Source organism: Filicampus tigris, chromosome 22 (assembly GCF_054856515.1).
Source record: "Filicampus tigris isolate MCC_2025a chromosome 22, RoL_Ftig_1.0, whole genome shotgun sequence".
NCBI classification, from domain to species: Eukaryota; Metazoa; Chordata; class Actinopteri; order Syngnathiformes; family Syngnathidae; genus Filicampus; species Filicampus tigris.
This window is the reverse complement of record NC_141238.1, coordinates 1543609-1560175: the sequence shown is the minus strand read 5'-3', so window position 1 is coordinate 1560175 and position 16567 is coordinate 1543609. Positions and strand designations below refer to the sequence as shown.

Genomic DNA, 16567 nt, shown 5'->3' with positions numbered 1-16567 from the left:
AACACCTGTCGCCAAATGAAAGGTTTGTTGTACTTCAAAAAAAAAAAAAAAAAAAAAAACAGAGTATTCAAATTGAATAATTTATCCAAGCACCTCGGCATCTCTTTCGACAAGCAGGCAGCCCGGCCACGGACAGCCCGTTTCAACAAGCGCCCTCACCGCCCTCTCTCTCCCCCTTCACTGGGGGTTATATTGGACACAAAATGGACCAAATTAATGCTGCTTTACGGTTCACTATTTTAGAGCCATGTATCATACTTTCACCGTGACATGATGGCCCATAATAAAGTTGTGATCTACTGGGAGTAATGAGGCACTCCAAGGCCGGGCCACAGTTGACCGAGTTCATTACTAAATAACCTGATGATATGCAGGCTACACTCCAGTGGAGACCGCGCAGCTTATTTACACTCACTGGAAACTAAACTGGTCCTGGCCCTTATTTATGGGCAAACGTATTGGGACGACTTGCCGTTACACAGACGGATGCGCAGAATTGTCCGAGCTGGAAAATTCAAATAAGCTGCACAGCCCTGCCATGTATACAGTATATACACATACACACGAATATATATATATAGATATATATATATATGTGTGTGTCAGTGCTGTAAATGCCAAATGACCATGACAAATGTGTGCATACGATATAAGAGCTTATCTCGAGCAACAGCGCTTAGAGCAAGGGTCTGTCGGCAGCGGTTCGTTTGAAACCAGGGACATTTTTCCTTGTCAGAAGTACGAGGACCTATTTTTATCTTTCTCTTCTTTTTTGATGAAGCCAGGGGGAGCGGAGCAGTTCATCCTCGATCCGGGCGGCTTGGTACTTTTAAAAGGCATTCCTGTCCTTTTCCATGTCTAATGGCATATTCAAGGTGACCTTAACCAACACGCGCCACCATTTGTTCGAAGTTCCAACCAGGCTCGCTGTCTATAATATCTTTAATGGTGTACTACTGGCTGCCATCAATTTAAATTGAAATACTTTCGCATTGAACTGAAATCCTGAGCGCCTAATGGCAGCTGACAGCCCTCATAGACTTGAGATGCGGTAACATAATGTAGCGCGACGCAGCTTGAAAAGAAAGGAGCACACTTGCAAAACACGGCCACTGGGGTAAAAAGCATCCAATCAACACAAAATGGTGTATTCACAATGGACTTATCGCACTTTCTCCACAGCCACTAGTAGTTCTCCATTCCCCCAACCCTCTCTCGGATTCCCCCCAAGCTACAGGGTGTATTGTTCTTGGATACGAGCATCGCAGCGGAGATTTAAAACTTGGCGGATTAAAGCAGACAGTACAGTCTCTGGTGGCTAACGCCTTTTGCCGAGTCATCCCAAAAGTAGAGGTCCAAAGCCACTTGAGGATAAAGGAACCAATTCATCATGAAGTGGTCAGTTCAATTCCTGCCCGAATCCTCTCGGACATGGATGTACACATTAGGCTAATACTGGGTACATAAAGGCCTTTATGACAACAAGGCGGCGGTGATTTTTCTCGACTAAAATGTCAAGGTGACATCACCTTGAAATTGATTGCAGCTTGTATAATCACTGTGCTAGAAATGTTATGCTGCATGAGAAATGGGTGCTAGCATGACATTTATCACCCGCTTTTATGTAGCATGTGCTCGATTCAAATACGGTAAACAGGTGGCGAGTCTTAAAAAAAAAAAAAAAAAAAAAGAATGAAAAACAAAGACCCTCACACTCCTCCATAACAGCATCGCACCTGATCACACCACCTCAAGTTGTTAGAGTGTAAAAAAAACAAAAAAACAATCGTGGGCACACCAACCACTGATTGTCTTGCTTTCTTTTTAAACACAGATGGCGATTTTATTACGATTTGTGATCACACAGTTTTATGCATGTCTCATCTTTCAACAGCATCACAAAATCCAAGTGCAACTACAACACTGATTTCACACACCAGAACTCTGCCTTGTGGCCGCAGTATCTCTGGTTCATTCCTATCGGACTGACCAACACACCTGCCATATTCTAACGTCCTATCAAATGCTGTGTTTCGGAACATCAAATAAAGCGGCCGTTCGATGCGGATGTGGAATAAATGCTCATCTCTCAGCAAATAAAATAACGGGTCACAAACAGAAAAATATCAAAGTCATAATATTGTGGGGTTTTTTTTTTTTTTTTTACATAAGCAAACAACTGACCTTTAACTCAACACATTTAGCGAGTGCTGGTCGGAATTTCCACAGAGACCTGCGACAGTCTCTCCGCATTTACGCAACCAACAATTTGATGCACTAAAACATGTATGAATGCTCATCTCTCAGCAATAAAAGTAACTCCTCTTGTAGCATAGCGTCTCTTGCTTCTCAGTATTTACACGAGGGAAGGTTGTAACAGTACATTTTGACACGCTAAAATGTGTTATAATGCTCTTCAGTCAGCATCACAAAATGAAAATAACAATAACAGTCTTTCAGCTTTCACACACTGACACGAAATTAGTGCGAATACATTTTTACCTACAACAAAATGTTGGAACGCTTGCCTCCCAGCATTCACTCAACAAGAGAACTTTTGTTTTGACAAAAGCCTTAAAAAGTGCTCGTCTCTCAGCATTTAACCCACAACAACAACAAGCGCGTCAACATTCTCTCGCCACGCATACAAATGCAAACTTTTTAATTAGGGTGAATGCGTGTCCCGCAGCATTCACACAATCAAAACGTGGCTTGCTGGTGACTCATGAGGCTAAAGCTAACATCCAGCGTTAGTGCAGCATCTCAGCATTTGAGACATTCCACCTAAAGAGTGCTTAGAGTCACCTGTCATCTCTTGTATCCAGCACCTAAGCCGCTTTCCTGCAAGAGTCAGGGATTAAGAATTTTGCTTGAGGCCCCTTCAACACATTACTTTGGTTATGGTTATTACTTTGGAGGCTGAGGACATAACTCATTTACTTCCCTGCCTGTTTTCAGTGCTTTTCACGGCTGGTGCTGTATTGAAAAAAAAAAAAAAAAAAAAATTACACTTCTGGACTTGAGTATTTTTAGACTCCCGAGGTATCTATATTTTACGATGTTTTCTCTCCCCATCACAGTAAATTCAACGTCTTTCGTTACGTTTTTTTTTTTTTTTTTTTTTTTTAAATGTATTTTTGGGTGTGCTAAACCAAACAGGAAGCGGGCGCTTTCATGCTTTCAGGTGGCACGCCGCACACGGAGAGGCGCATGCAAATAGGCAAACAAACACGGGGCCAAAACAACTTGAGGTGGCAGACAGCGCACCACAGGGAACGTAAGCACTATTCACAGGGGACCCCGTCATTCAAAGTGGCGCGAGGCAAAGGAGAATACCGTCGACGCTTTGAAAATACATCCAACTCGGCAAACGCAGCATCCCCACACTTGCTGTTGATGCTCACCCGCAGCACGCCAAGACAGTGGGGGGAATGGGACGGCAGCCGAAAATGTAGTTTGAGGCAGCCCGGGGACGACTAATGCATACGGAAGGCTGTCTGCGCAAAGACGGAATGCGCGGCAGCTTGGAGCTCAGTGATCTGTCTTGCACTGTCGAGGTTTGTAAATACCTGACATGAGACTGCAGGGACAGCACCGGACGCAAACCATGTCTGACGTGCACAACAGAACACGCTGAAAGTTGGGCCGAAAGTTGCCCAATTTCCCGCACTGCTGGTCTACACGGTAAAAGCACAGAGGCGTTATTTGACGTTAGTTTCTCCTGCAGTTTGTAACTCTATTTTGTTCGGCCTCCCGTTTATTTTGACTGTAATTCCACTGTCGGCCAATTGACGGCAGCACACAATTGTGCGCGGCATGGCGCAAATTCCAAAAAGGAGAATGAAAACAGGAGGTATTAGCTCAGCTTAGCTTTTGCTGAAGATGACTATGAACGTCGAATCCTCTTCGATCCTGCTTTTTACACCGACAGAAAGCGGACAGCTGCAGGTTAATTTTCTTACGTACATCTTTGGGATTACTGATGTCTATTTTGAGATAACTTAAGTTTCTTAGTTTGGAAAAGACAACTTTTCTGAACAAAACTTTTAAAACGAAAATTAAAAATACGTTTGACTACAACTCCAAGCATTAAAATATCCGAACTTGCATGAGAGGCTTGCAGCTTGTATTGTCTTTTTCACACCGTCTCCTCACACCAACCACCACTATGCTAAAAATAAACACTGCGAGGGAATACGCTTGAGCTTCTTCAAGCAAATATGAAGTAGAAACAATGGTTGTCACTAAATGAAGTGTTGAAGACGGCACGAATACAATACAATTGCGTTAACACGTCGCTCCACTTGCACCATCTGTAGCTGTCTGCATGTGTTAGCTATGTGTTACTTTGAGTTTCTGTCTAATTGAATCACTCTAATGGATTTTTCTTTTTTTTAATTTTAGTTAAATTCAAGGTTTTGAAGTCCTAATTCAGAGGAGGTATTCTAATTTGCTGTCGTTGCATCGGGAGCACTATTTAGCAGCGATAACTATTGAAAAGGATTTATATAACTGAAAATACAAATGAAAGTTCTCTTACTCACATATTAAAATAACATGAAGTTCCTTCGAGTTGTCTCCCAGCAGCCCGTTTGCACCGTTAGCGGGGTTAATTTTGCAATGTATCACTCTTGAGCGCACTGCCGAGCATTTAGAGAATCACTTTAATCAAACTTGCCAACTAAATTGCAGCATTTTCAATAGTAACACGCTCCATTTCATGAATAACTTCTTCCTGAGTTGAGAATGCAGAACCTCATATAAAAGCCTCATATAAAGTATAAATATTTAACACAGTTTTCAGTGTAAAATCTGTACCATGGTGGTAACTCGATAATACAATTTCGGGAGGAATTACAGTACGTGTGAATGCTGGAATGCTGCATGAAAAATATGGAATCATGTGGAATGATATTAAACATTGTGGAATGATATGAGAGTAAAATATAGTCATGTTCTATGGTGTAGAATAACGTGTGAACGCTTCCGGCACCCAAACAATTAAAGACGAAATTAGCACTAAATTGTTCGCCTGAAACTAGACGTGTACACATCCGTCATCTCTTGTTCAGGGATGTGTAGAAATGTGCACTATGTACACACAGGCCTTCAGGTACTGAATATTTCATTGGCGATAAACATTGCAGCAAAAGACATCAAGCATCAAGCTGAGGACGAGAAACGGAGACGAGAGACTTGTGGAACGTGGAAACAGAACAGCAGCCTAAACACGGGAGTCTCTGTGTGGAGTCTGTGGATCATGTTGCAACAATAATGAAGGTCTAGAGGTCAACGCGTACTTGAAGCGAGAACGCTAATTCAACACTTTGGGGACTGGTTTTATTCTGAATGAGACCCTTTGACTCGGATTGCCAGCCACGCTTAAGAGAGGGCGGACGTTATAGCGCTGCAGCACTCACTCCTCCATCGGGACTGTTTAATTACAGCAATCGGGAGAATCAACAAAAGCCGCTTCGCTTGATGTTTCCACTATATGTGTGGGTGTGTGTGGGGGGGCGGGGCGGGGCGGTGGGGGGGGTGTTGGGGTGTATGCGTGTGAGCAAAGAGAAAACACGGCTTTGTCCCGCTACCATTGTAATCATCTTATCAAGCCTTCTCAGTGGGGAAAGAGGTCCTTGAATGCAAGCCTGGTCATTTTAAGGCTTTTGTCGAATAGCGCAGCCTTGAGAATGAACAACGACACAAAGCCAACAGGCTCCCTTTTAAGGAATGTTTGCATTCCAATGCGAGTAGTCCTCGAGTGGCAGCTCGCAATTAAAACACGTTCGTGAAATATTCCACGACGATAAGCACCGCTGTACTAGTCCGATAAGAAACAGACACACACAAAAGTGGAAATATACAGCATGAGGGATTACGATTTTACAGAAACGCACATCACATGAAAAGCAAACCATTTGCCCAGACTTATTTTGATGTATTTTTGCCAAATGGACGCAAAATAAATCTGAGTTCATCGGTATGCACAGAACTATTCTATTTTTAGATCCGAAAAAACTATTTGTAGCCAGCCCATTGGTGTTTTTTTATTTGTATTGTAACAGACTGAAACAACGCTACAGCCTGTACTGTACGTAGTTCAAACAAAGTCCATTACAGTATTCCTGTAGTCCATCTTCATGTGGTGAAACAAGAGAACTACCAGGGCTGGTATCAACATTTTTCATGTATTTTAAATCACTTCCTGTCAAATTGCACGCATTTACACACCTGTGTGTGTGTGTGTGGCCAGTCCATTTGACAGATGAGAAAGAGAAGGTCTACCAGGGACCAATTTGCCCCCCCCAGTCTGTTCCCAAGGCCTGTTCATTACCACAAGAAGCGGAGAACAATACTCCGCAGCCCGCCAACTTCATTTGCTGCCATTTTCTCTCATTTTTCGCAGCAAAGCACAACAGAGCACCGACGTGGCTCCCTGCAGTGCGCCATTGCACGCCTGCAAAGGCGAGATTGGTTGAGGGGAGCTCGCACGCCGTTTCAAAGCTTAAAGCTGCCTGGAATTCTCTCCCCCGGCCTCCATTTTTCATCTGTCATGTTTCTTAAGGAGGGAGAAAATGAGACAGATGACTTGCTTTTTGCTTTCTTGTAGCAGCTGAAAAAGTTAAAACTACATTTGAGGGAAGCCGAGGCAGGAAAATTGTGGCCTGTGATATGAAATAAACATGCACAAAAGCTGTATTAAACATTGCCTTTCCAAAAGATAGCAATACTCAGTTTTGAATGCCACTCGCAAACCGCGACAGAATCCTCGCAAGTTTATAGCAGAACAAATGGAATTTCAATTCACACGGGGAAAACTCATTCGGTGCCAACTGCACAACGATGACACTGCACTGTGCCTTGCATGCATGACAGATGCATCGCCACAGCCCATGTCATGCATGTTTGTTTGCCGCTTATTGTGGCACGTGGAAATTGATCCTTCGCGATAGACGCGGCTCACATTCCGGCAAGTCAGAGTGAAGCAGGCTTGTCACGGCCACTGAAGCAACGGAGGTGACGCAGCACATTTTTTCTGTTTTCAATTCTGGTACGTATTGTTTGAAACTTCTCAAAAAAATATGTCTGCCTATGTTTTTTTTTTTTTTTTTGGTCTTGGCTCGGGCTCACCTTTCCAGCACCTGGATGTGGCCGTGCTGAATGGCAGATTTCCGAGGCTAATACACATCATGAGCATTAGTATGCCTCGGAGGAGCCGTGTGCACTTTGTCAGGAGGAGAGGTGGTGATGCGAGGGGTGGGGGGGGGGGATAAATGTTTGCAGTTTGCTCACTGACCTGGAGCGCACCATCCCCCCCGCACAGTGACACAGTGCCCCCTCTGGGCTGGAAATGAAAGCATGTACACTATACAATATAGCACTAAGTTCATACAGGAAGGAAACATCATGAGGACTCGTGTCACAAGTCAGCGCCGTGATTTATCTTACATAAGACTATTTTTGCATATTGAATGTCTTCATCAAAACATCTAAACATGAACATTTGTGTGTTGATTGCTGTGCGTAGCATTACTTTTTCGACGATAGTTGTGCTTTTAAAGTGTCGGACAAAAACGCCAGTACGTCCCTCGACTTGTAAATATTTCATTAAATCTCCTCATGGTACATCACGAAAGAAATGAAAGTTTACTACAGTGTAAAGAAGTCAGTGTGTGGCTTGTATAACAGTCGAAATTTACACTAATGTCTCCTCCCGTAATAGGATGCATTCCCGGTAAATCGGGAGGTCAGAAGAAATGCAGTCTTTCATGCATAGAATAATCTCCAAAAATGATTGCTAAACTGCAGAACACCTCTCCTTGTTTGCGTTAAAGTAAATTGACATACTACAAGTTGTGATGTGTCCTCAGTTAAACTCATCTGCAAATACGGCAAATGTTAGCGCATTCAACTTAGACTTTCTTTTTGGAACAGGAAGAAATAAAATGTCTCTGTTATGCTATAAACACTCCTTGGAACGCACCGAGCTCCTCGGAAAAGATTTGAACGGAGAAGAAAGGAAAACAACTGGCGCAATCTTGTTTGGATAAGAGAGATAGTTACCCGACGGCTTGGCTCCAGTATTTAAACGAGTCCGGTTTTTCACATCTCCGTTTGGGGGGGGGGGACATGTAATATTCCACAACTTCGGTATCCATGAAATAGCAACGGCGTATAACATTGAGTGCATGCAAAAAAACGCAACATCTTCCATACTATCCTCGAGCGTCTTTTTGGTTGAATAGTTCATGATGTGTCCTACCTCGCAGAGTGCCTGTGACCCCAGAGACCCTCGTGTGTGTATACATATATGTACTCGCGTACGTGTACGCACCACTCCGGCTGTCTCTTCACATCCATCCACCCTCCGATGACTGACCTTCACAGCACGTCTCTGCTGCGAGCGCATACCTACAGGGCATTTCAAACAAGGTTTCTTGGCACCGGACCCACGCGCGCACACGCACCGAGGGGGAACGCGCACAAGGGTACGTATGGAGCACAACATCGTTTATACAAAAAGAACAACTTCAGCGTTTTTTTGGGGGGGTTTTTTTCAACCAAATGTCCATCCACCTTGTGGCCACTCCAACTGAAGAAAACAATTCAACTGTCATGAGGCAGCGCTTACGAAATCACCACCGTGATGGATAGCGAGATAGTTAGCTAGGAAGCTAGCTCGATATTGTAAATGGACTACATTAATTGAAGTATATGCGATACAAAACTTGACGGTTTTACAATGATAGGCAACTCATCGTGGAGACAGTAAGTCAACCTTTTCTATGACAAATATATTTTTACGAGCGGCGGCTTGTCAATACGCTTCCACACACTGAACGCAACTCGGATGTTCACACGTCGCCAAATTAAAATGCATTCCAAACGTCCAATTGAGATGCTGAGGAAGGCTCCGCGTGCTAGCAAAAAAAATAAAAAATAAATCAATAAAATCAAGGCACCACTGATAGTTTTGGCGCCTCTGAAACACAATTTTCCAAAACCACACGTATGGTAACAAACGTAGTCATTTTAATGTAAATTCATCGAAACGACCCTATAATTTCGGTAACCCGTTTTGCCGCGTTTCACAGTGACTTAATATCCATAACGCCTTTGCCTTGTATTCATGTGCACAGAAAGTGCCAAAGTCTCAAAGAAAATCAATTCGTACAAGCTAGTTCAGCTTTCTTTGAGATAAACGAGATTGAATCCCCCAAACATTTCCAGCTAATAATGAGATTTTGCATATTTGTAAGTGCTAAATAAGCTCACATGATCTCCTCCCAGCGTGTGATGTTTGCAAGGACGCAACATCTCGCCAAGTGCAAACCTGCGACTTCCCGGACCTTTTAGAGCAATCTCGGAAAGGAAGTGTTGACGACGCGCAAGCTAACGCCCGGTTTGGCGGCAGGTTTATTAACAGCCGCCTCCCACCCACTGTTCACAGCTTCCCCGAGGCGCCTCGACGGGTAGCGGGAGGGAGGCGGGCGGGTGTCTGCTTGCGAGGTCGCGCTTGTCCAACCCGATACCTCTTGTGACGAATACGCGTCACAGCAGCGCTAGAGCTGTTTAAGTGCTTTTTGTGGACAAAATACATCACAAAGCAATATGTTCTTAAAGGCCTTTGTACTGTTCAAATGTTCCTGCAGCATTGATTTTTGCCACAGGTCTTCCTGTTTTTTGCCGTACGAACGCCATTGTTGACGTGAATTCATTTGCGAGAGGTCGCCCGATTGGTGCGCCGGCTAGTTATAGCTGCGCAACAAACTGCTGCGTTGACAGCATCTCAGCCCGCGGCCACGCCGTTAATTGGCCGCCCGTCAAGACGACGCACATACAAGGGATCTTTGCACTCGCCGTGTGGTACCGGTGCCTTTCTCCCAACCTGGACATAAGTGAACGTCTCCACTTTCATTTTTACGCGTCAGCATCTCGAATCGGAACTTCAGCAATAGACTTCAGCTTTCGGGACACAAAGACGTATTTCGCCTCACATTAGCGCCACAACACATTTATTTTTTAACCTGTCCTTTTCACTTGCCTGGTCATGCAGAATTGCCGGTCTGTATTTCTTTTTATACCGGGATGTTTTTTCCGGCGCAAGAGGGGCGTTTGAAATACTCTGCAACAGAGTTGATCAATCTTTAAACAGGCTGTGATTTAAGGACGGGAAATATTCTCTTTTTTTTTTTTTCCTTCCCCCCCCTTTTTGCAGCCACATGCGGTGCAGCATGATGGCTCTTTTCAGTTCTCGCCAGCAATCAAGATTCAAGAGTGGAAAAGGCAACAAGCAACAAGAAAGGCCTGCTGCTAGCAGCATGGGGCGAAGGAGACGATGCTACAGCGCAAGTGATCTCACGGGAACCATCAAACTACTACTACTCCGAGCTACTACATATATAAATGCATATATACACGATACATTTATATACGTATATGTAGACGCATTTACAGCGCTGACTAATTTGCATTGTGAAACGACAAGCGCATTGCAGCACCGTTTCAAACTGATCCGTACCGTATCAATCCCACTGAATGGAACCCAATCGAATCGTTCCACTTTAAAATGCAACGTTCTCGAAACGCATCGCGCACCATGTGAGGAATTGTACTGAAACCTTCGTGTTCGTGACGGCAGAATACCGCAGGGAAGCCGCCTTTAATGTCAGCCCGATGCAATATAAATAACGCCGAATGGAACGGCGGCTATATTTAGGCGGAGCGCCGTCTCCGATGAGTTTACACAAAGTACACCAATTAACATTTTAAAGGTTAGCGTCTCCATTGAAAAACAAGCGCTGACCTCAGCAGGGCGCGCTCGCACGCCTCACTCCCTTTCCCGTTCTTCTTCACGTCGGTTTTGTTTAGTGCACGTCCGACACTTCTTTGGATGAACTCTGGCTCCGAATTCTGAGACCTTCTCTTGGTGGAGGAGGCGGGGGGGGGGAAAAAAAAAAACGCTCCGGAAAGATTATAAAGAAAGTGATGAAAAAGCCAGTCACAGAAAGGAAAGCTGTGTTTCATCAACATTTCAACATACGGTAGGTAGAGAGCCAAAGAAGTTAAAACGCACATTTGGCTGGAGCGAGTCCAGTCAAAGCAAAAGAAAACGACAAGAGTACTGCTTGAGCCGATACTCATTTGATCCAATTCCTGTCAAACCGCTGAAAGGAGGACATGCACAAAATGATCTGTCCAGTTTGGGTCACTAACATTGAGCATGACCGAGATGGCAATCCACTGTTGCCATGGCAACGACTGTGATGCCATTTCTCCTCATTACAAACCGTGCAAACGAAACACTGTGATACTTAAGTCTAATTAGCACTTGAAGGTTCCTGTGACACACGCTGGCAGCGAGTTCCCACGCGACACACGCAACCATGATAAGTGTGACGTGACACCGCACGAACACCTGCGTCCCTTCATCCCCGCCACCCATGGCTTCCTGTCTCCTTACGATGGGCCAAGATGGCGAATCGGACATTTTCCTCTTGTGCCCCGCCAGCTAATGTCACTGCGCCATCGGCATCAATTCTCTCGTCACACGCGCATTGCGCTCTGTTATTGTGCGGCATCCGACTCATCCGCGAGCTGCGGAAAGCGTCAAGACCGGAGCAGGCTGACATTTCATGATTTCATACGATGAAAGAGATGATGGCCATGCGGTCTTTGTCGGCTATGTGTGCCGCAGGTCTGACTGACTTTCCGAATGTAGTACTGTAAAGCGCAATTAACTTGGCCTAAGTATTCATTCAAAAGACGCCACAAATTGAGCTTGACGTTCACTGTAACTCGCGAAACATACAAAGTACAAAGAGTTGAAATGACGCGTGCCTTTTCAAAAGGCAAGTCCGCAACTTTATGCCGAATGTCCGTTTCCGATACGGAGAGACAAAATAAGAAGCTCGTAGGTGGGCTTGCGGAGAAACAGAAGCACATTAGCGAGCGCTAATCGCATTGCCATTTCGACGGTAATTGATTTCATCCGAACGGGAAGGACTCTCGGCTTCAGGGTCTCCACCGGGCTGGCATCATCATTTGGAACTCATGGTGCTATTCGATAGAAGGCGACCGTTTAGAGGAGGGCAATTAGCGTCAGGCCATGCTAGGGAACAGCTTGTCGTCGATCAACGCAGTCACCGAAACGCGTGCGGATAGATGCGTGGGTTCAATAAGCAATGAACGTTACACACGCCATATGTGGACTCCACCTGAAATTACTGCAGTGACCGGTTGAAGTTAGTGAACCATCACTTAGGCGACTGTACCTTGGGACGATATCAGCTAGCACTTTTGCGTTTTATCTTAAAGCGTTTGGGGGTTGTTGTTTTTTCCCCAGTGAGAACTATTGCCGAGAGACCCTCCAGTCTGATTTTACTGTAAATATGTCCCACTCATTTTGTGATTCAGCAGGCCACCGTTACATCGCGGCCCATAGTTTGGTGGTTTTTGGATCGATTTTGGGGTCATTTTAAGATCATTTCAATGCTGTTACACAAAAGGTAGAATTACTCCTAGTTTCCACTAACACCTTCCTGCGCACATGTCATCCAAGACTTTCCCCATTCTCATGACACCCTTTCCCTGCTGCCTTTTTTTTTTGTCTTGATCTGCTTTCAAAGCGCTCAAAACAAGCTTGTCATCTCTCCCGTTTGGGGATGAAGCGACGGCCCCTCCGAGGACTGGCGCCAGTTGAAAAATTTAACTTCGCTCGCGACGCCGTTAAAAACAAGCGGTGGCGTTTGAAGATGGCAGGTGGAAAAAAATCCCCCCCCCAATAATCTGCAAGGAGACAGAGCAAGGCTCTGTGAGTGGAGAAGTCAGATAAGACATTCCCCATTCTCCCTGGAGAGATTTGAAGAACGAGACAAACACCTTTGGGTTTCTCTGCGGATGTGTGCTCTCCAAAATACACCCCAGGCAGCACGGCATTCATACCCGCCGCCGTCTTCCCCACACCTCTGATAATTCCGTATCATTAGCCGCGAATGCTCTAAACGGAGGATGTTTAGTGCTTGTGTAAAAGTGCTGCAGAAGCCTCACGCCGAATGTAATGAATGCCCCGAGAAAAGTGCTGAATGTGTGTACAATTACAGCAGCTCTGCAAGGGTGACAATATTTACATGCTATTATGGCACCATACCTTGTAGCAATGCTTCACTCTGCAAATGGAACCCGCTATCCTTTTCTTTGGGGCTTTTGTCCGTGTTCCTCAGCAGCCATCCCTTGATAATGGATCCAACTGGACAGAAGACTCGCCATCACTGCAGAGAATAATTGCTGTTAAATTACAGCTAAGGGTGTATAATTATGATGAGCTCTGGCAGGTGCAATGGTGTGTTAACACGCAAGACAAAGACACAAACCAATACATGTTTGAAGCACTCAAGGTTAAAATGACACTTTGTTAGCAAGGCAGGTATGGTATGGGTGATGTTGACAGCACATGAATGACTATTTTTGAGCCGGTGGGGTTCCATTCACGTTTCATGGGGGGGGGGGGGGGGGGGGGGTAAACTAACAAACAAATGAGAAGAGTCACATGCCATTATATCCAGCTCATTTATGAACCTAGTTCGGATAAGTGATACAAAAAAAAAAAAAAGACTCAATACTTACAAAATGTACCTTCCTTTGCTTTCGTTCTTTTGTTTTGGAAGTGGGTAACCATGCTCAAAACGCGTCAAAAACGATCTTAAGGTCTACATTACAGAGATAGGAAATTCAGGTCCAGAAAGTAAAATCCCTGCCACAGTTTGGCTATCGCCACAGGTGCGTCCGTTCAACTGGCAAGTAAACAAGCTACCAACCAGTTGAGTAGAAGCACCTGTGACTGTGGCACAGTTGACTTTCTGGACCTGGATTTTTATTACTTGGATATAATAAAAACATTTTAATTATGACGTTTATATTTATCTTACTCTTTCGTTTAATAACAATGGCAGAGTTATCAATTTTACTCTGTATTATGAATTAAAAACGTTGTTTCCTTTGAGGACCGGAAGTGATGTAGAGGTGGCCATTTTGGATTTGGGAATCTCGTGCCTCATGCCCCAACTCTTACCTTTTTTTTTTTTTTTTTTAAACCTCATTGCCTTTTTTTCGTCACAGTGTGACGATTTACGTTTGTATGAGTGAAATGAATATAATAAAAACGTAATTCTATATGTGTGTTTTCTAATGCTGAATTGCTATGGTAATTACTGCTGTCTATAATACAAACATACCCAGACCTTTGTGTTTGTATTTTACTTTTTTTTCCCTTTATCATGCTAAGTATGTGAATTAATAAAGCAATATAATGACAAATGGCGTATGCTTGATGTTTTTCTTAATGGGGGGTGGTTTGCTGGGGTGTGGTAGATAATTTTAACACATAATTTGGTGATAAATTAATTGAACAAAAACATTGAGAAGCCACTTAACAGCTTGCCCAGCACTGATATTTATGTAATTTTAATTCAAAATCTAATAACAACGACAAGCAACATTTACAGTGGGCAGTTTATTGAACTTGTAAATGTGTTAGGCGTCATTAAAGCATGACCTTTTATTTTTCTACACTCACAAAACCCATAAAAGTTTGCACATTTATAATAATAATAATCATTTGCTGCTTCAACATTACATTCAAAGCTGTAAATTGTTATAACTACATTTTGTTAAAAACACCGTATTTACATAAATTGCAGTACACATTTTTTGTTTTTTAATATTTGGCTTACTTACATTAATCTCATCACATAATTTACACGTTCTTCAGAACTGATTCATGGGAATTTTTCATGTTTAAAAAAAAAAAAAAATTCACAACAACTCATAAAACAACTACAAAAATGAGACATACAAACAATACTAAAGATAATCCCCTCCCCTCCCCTCCCGACCCATTCTTAAAAATGCATCACTGGATTCATGACTGAGGAATATTTGACGCCGAATGTCCTCTACCGTACGTATCCGAATAGACTAGTCACAGAGCAACAGCTTCACAATACGATGCCATTCAACAGGGTCCATTTGATTAGTGCGGTCAAGAACAATCTGCTTCTAAACTTTACACGTGATTTCCGCTCCAATTACGTTGTCCAATAGAGATTACATAACAGTACTTGTGGTGTCAATGACAGCATCGTGGAATTGTGCTTAAAAAGTTACTTATGATCAGTAGATTAGAGCATTTGGGGTCTTCAAAAAAATCACCTTTCGGACTCTCTGCTGAGATGCGCATTTCCTTGGCGTCTTGGCACGATTTAAGAAAAAAAAAAAAAAAAAGTGTTCCGTTGTGCATTCTACTTTGGCACAATACTTGTACCCCACCCGTTTAAGGTCATGCAATATGGTCAAGGACAAGTCCAGGCTCTAAAGCATGCAAAATGCCAAAAACCGCCAACGTGTTTGGTCCAACTTCCTGTTTCAGTCTTCATTGAAAAGTGCAAAGCTGATTGGAAAAAAAAAAAAAAAAAAAAAAGTCTACAGAGGGCAGCGGACTTGTGAAGGAGACGACTGGCGTCGGACCCAAGAACCTTAAAGAGTTGCTGGTCTTCAAACATTGAAGTTACCTTTGCTTGAAGAAAAAACCAATGTCATTTTGTCGTACCGTTGCTCGCTCGGGATATGACGAAACCGATCTTTGTTTGGCTACACTTGAGTCAAAGTGCATGCTCCTTCTCAAGCACCATTTTAGTCATACAGTGTACAAATGTACAATTGTTACAAATGAAGGAAAAAAAACAAAAAAAAAAAAACGTGCAAGATTCACGGTTCCCAATGCTTAAGGCAAAAACAATCCTCATACAGTATATACCAATATACATATATGTGAAATGATGACACCTATCAAAACTGTCGTTGTAAGTGTAAACACATGTAGTCGAGCTATATAAAAACTATGTTCAGTTTTTTGAAAAACGGCCTGTCTTTTATTGGAGTGGAGGTACGGGATACTAAGCTGGAAAACCAACCAACCGAAACAATCAAAACAAAACAGTTGAGTGCCCAGTAGAAAAGTGCAAATAACGCCAGTGTGTTTCTTCCCGCCACATTCCCGCCTTTCTATAGCTGGGACACCTTCCGGGGCAGAGGCCTCGGCCTGGGCACGCGAGGGTCCGAGGTCCCGTCCAGCTTCATGCTGCCCGTGCGCAGCTGGTGAGGTTTGGGGGGCAGGGCGGGCGGGTCGGCCTGCGGGGGGATGGACAGGCTGTGGGGCAGCGGCACGGGCCTGCTGCGGGGGTTGTTCCTCTCGTAGACGCTGTAAGGCGGCGGCGTCTTGTTCTCTCGGCGGACGGGCTCGTCGGGGGCCACGCCCGGCGTGGTGGCCGTCGGCGGCGGGGCCGGCTGCTCGCCGGCGGGCAGCTCGGCGCCCGACGCCTCGGACACGCTGCAGCGGCTGAGCGAGGAGATGCCGCTGCTGTAGCTGCCCGAGAGGACGGGCGAGTTGGACACCAGGCTCGTGGAGTGGCACTCGGTCGGCGACGGGGTGAAAGGCGGCATGGTGGCCTTGGGCGACAAACACGCAGCCGTTAAGTTCTCCTGTTCTCAGTCTCGTCTCAATCTAATT

General features: G+C 44.3%; 1 protein-coding gene and 1 long non-coding RNA gene across 7 annotated transcripts in view; both read right to left on the bottom strand.

Moving 5' to 3' along the window:
• Positions 1–13826, bottom strand: part of LOC147126378 (uncharacterized) — an 84914-nt gene extending 71088 nt beyond the window's left edge. For all 3 annotated transcript variants that reach the window (XR_015084632.1, XR_015084631.1, XR_015084630.1), the window contains exons 1-2: positions 13627–13826; positions 13151–13271 (exon numbers count right to left, since the gene is read on the bottom strand). This is a non-coding gene — a long non-coding RNA (uncharacterized LOC147126378). The remainder of the gene's footprint in view (positions 1–13150; positions 13272–13626) is intronic.
• Positions 13827–14497: 671 nt separating this feature from the next.
• Positions 14498–16567, bottom strand: part of dock4b (dedicator of cytokinesis 4b) — a 57943-nt gene continuing 55873 nt past the window's right edge. For all 4 annotated transcript variants that reach the window (XM_086021949.1, XM_086021953.1, XM_086021951.1 and 1 more), the window contains one exon: positions 14498–16506. In XM_086021949.1, the coding sequence (XP_085878075.1) occupies positions 16063–16506 (444 nt within the window). In that variant the 3' untranslated portion in view covers positions 14498–16062. The remainder of the gene's footprint in view (positions 16507–16567) is intronic.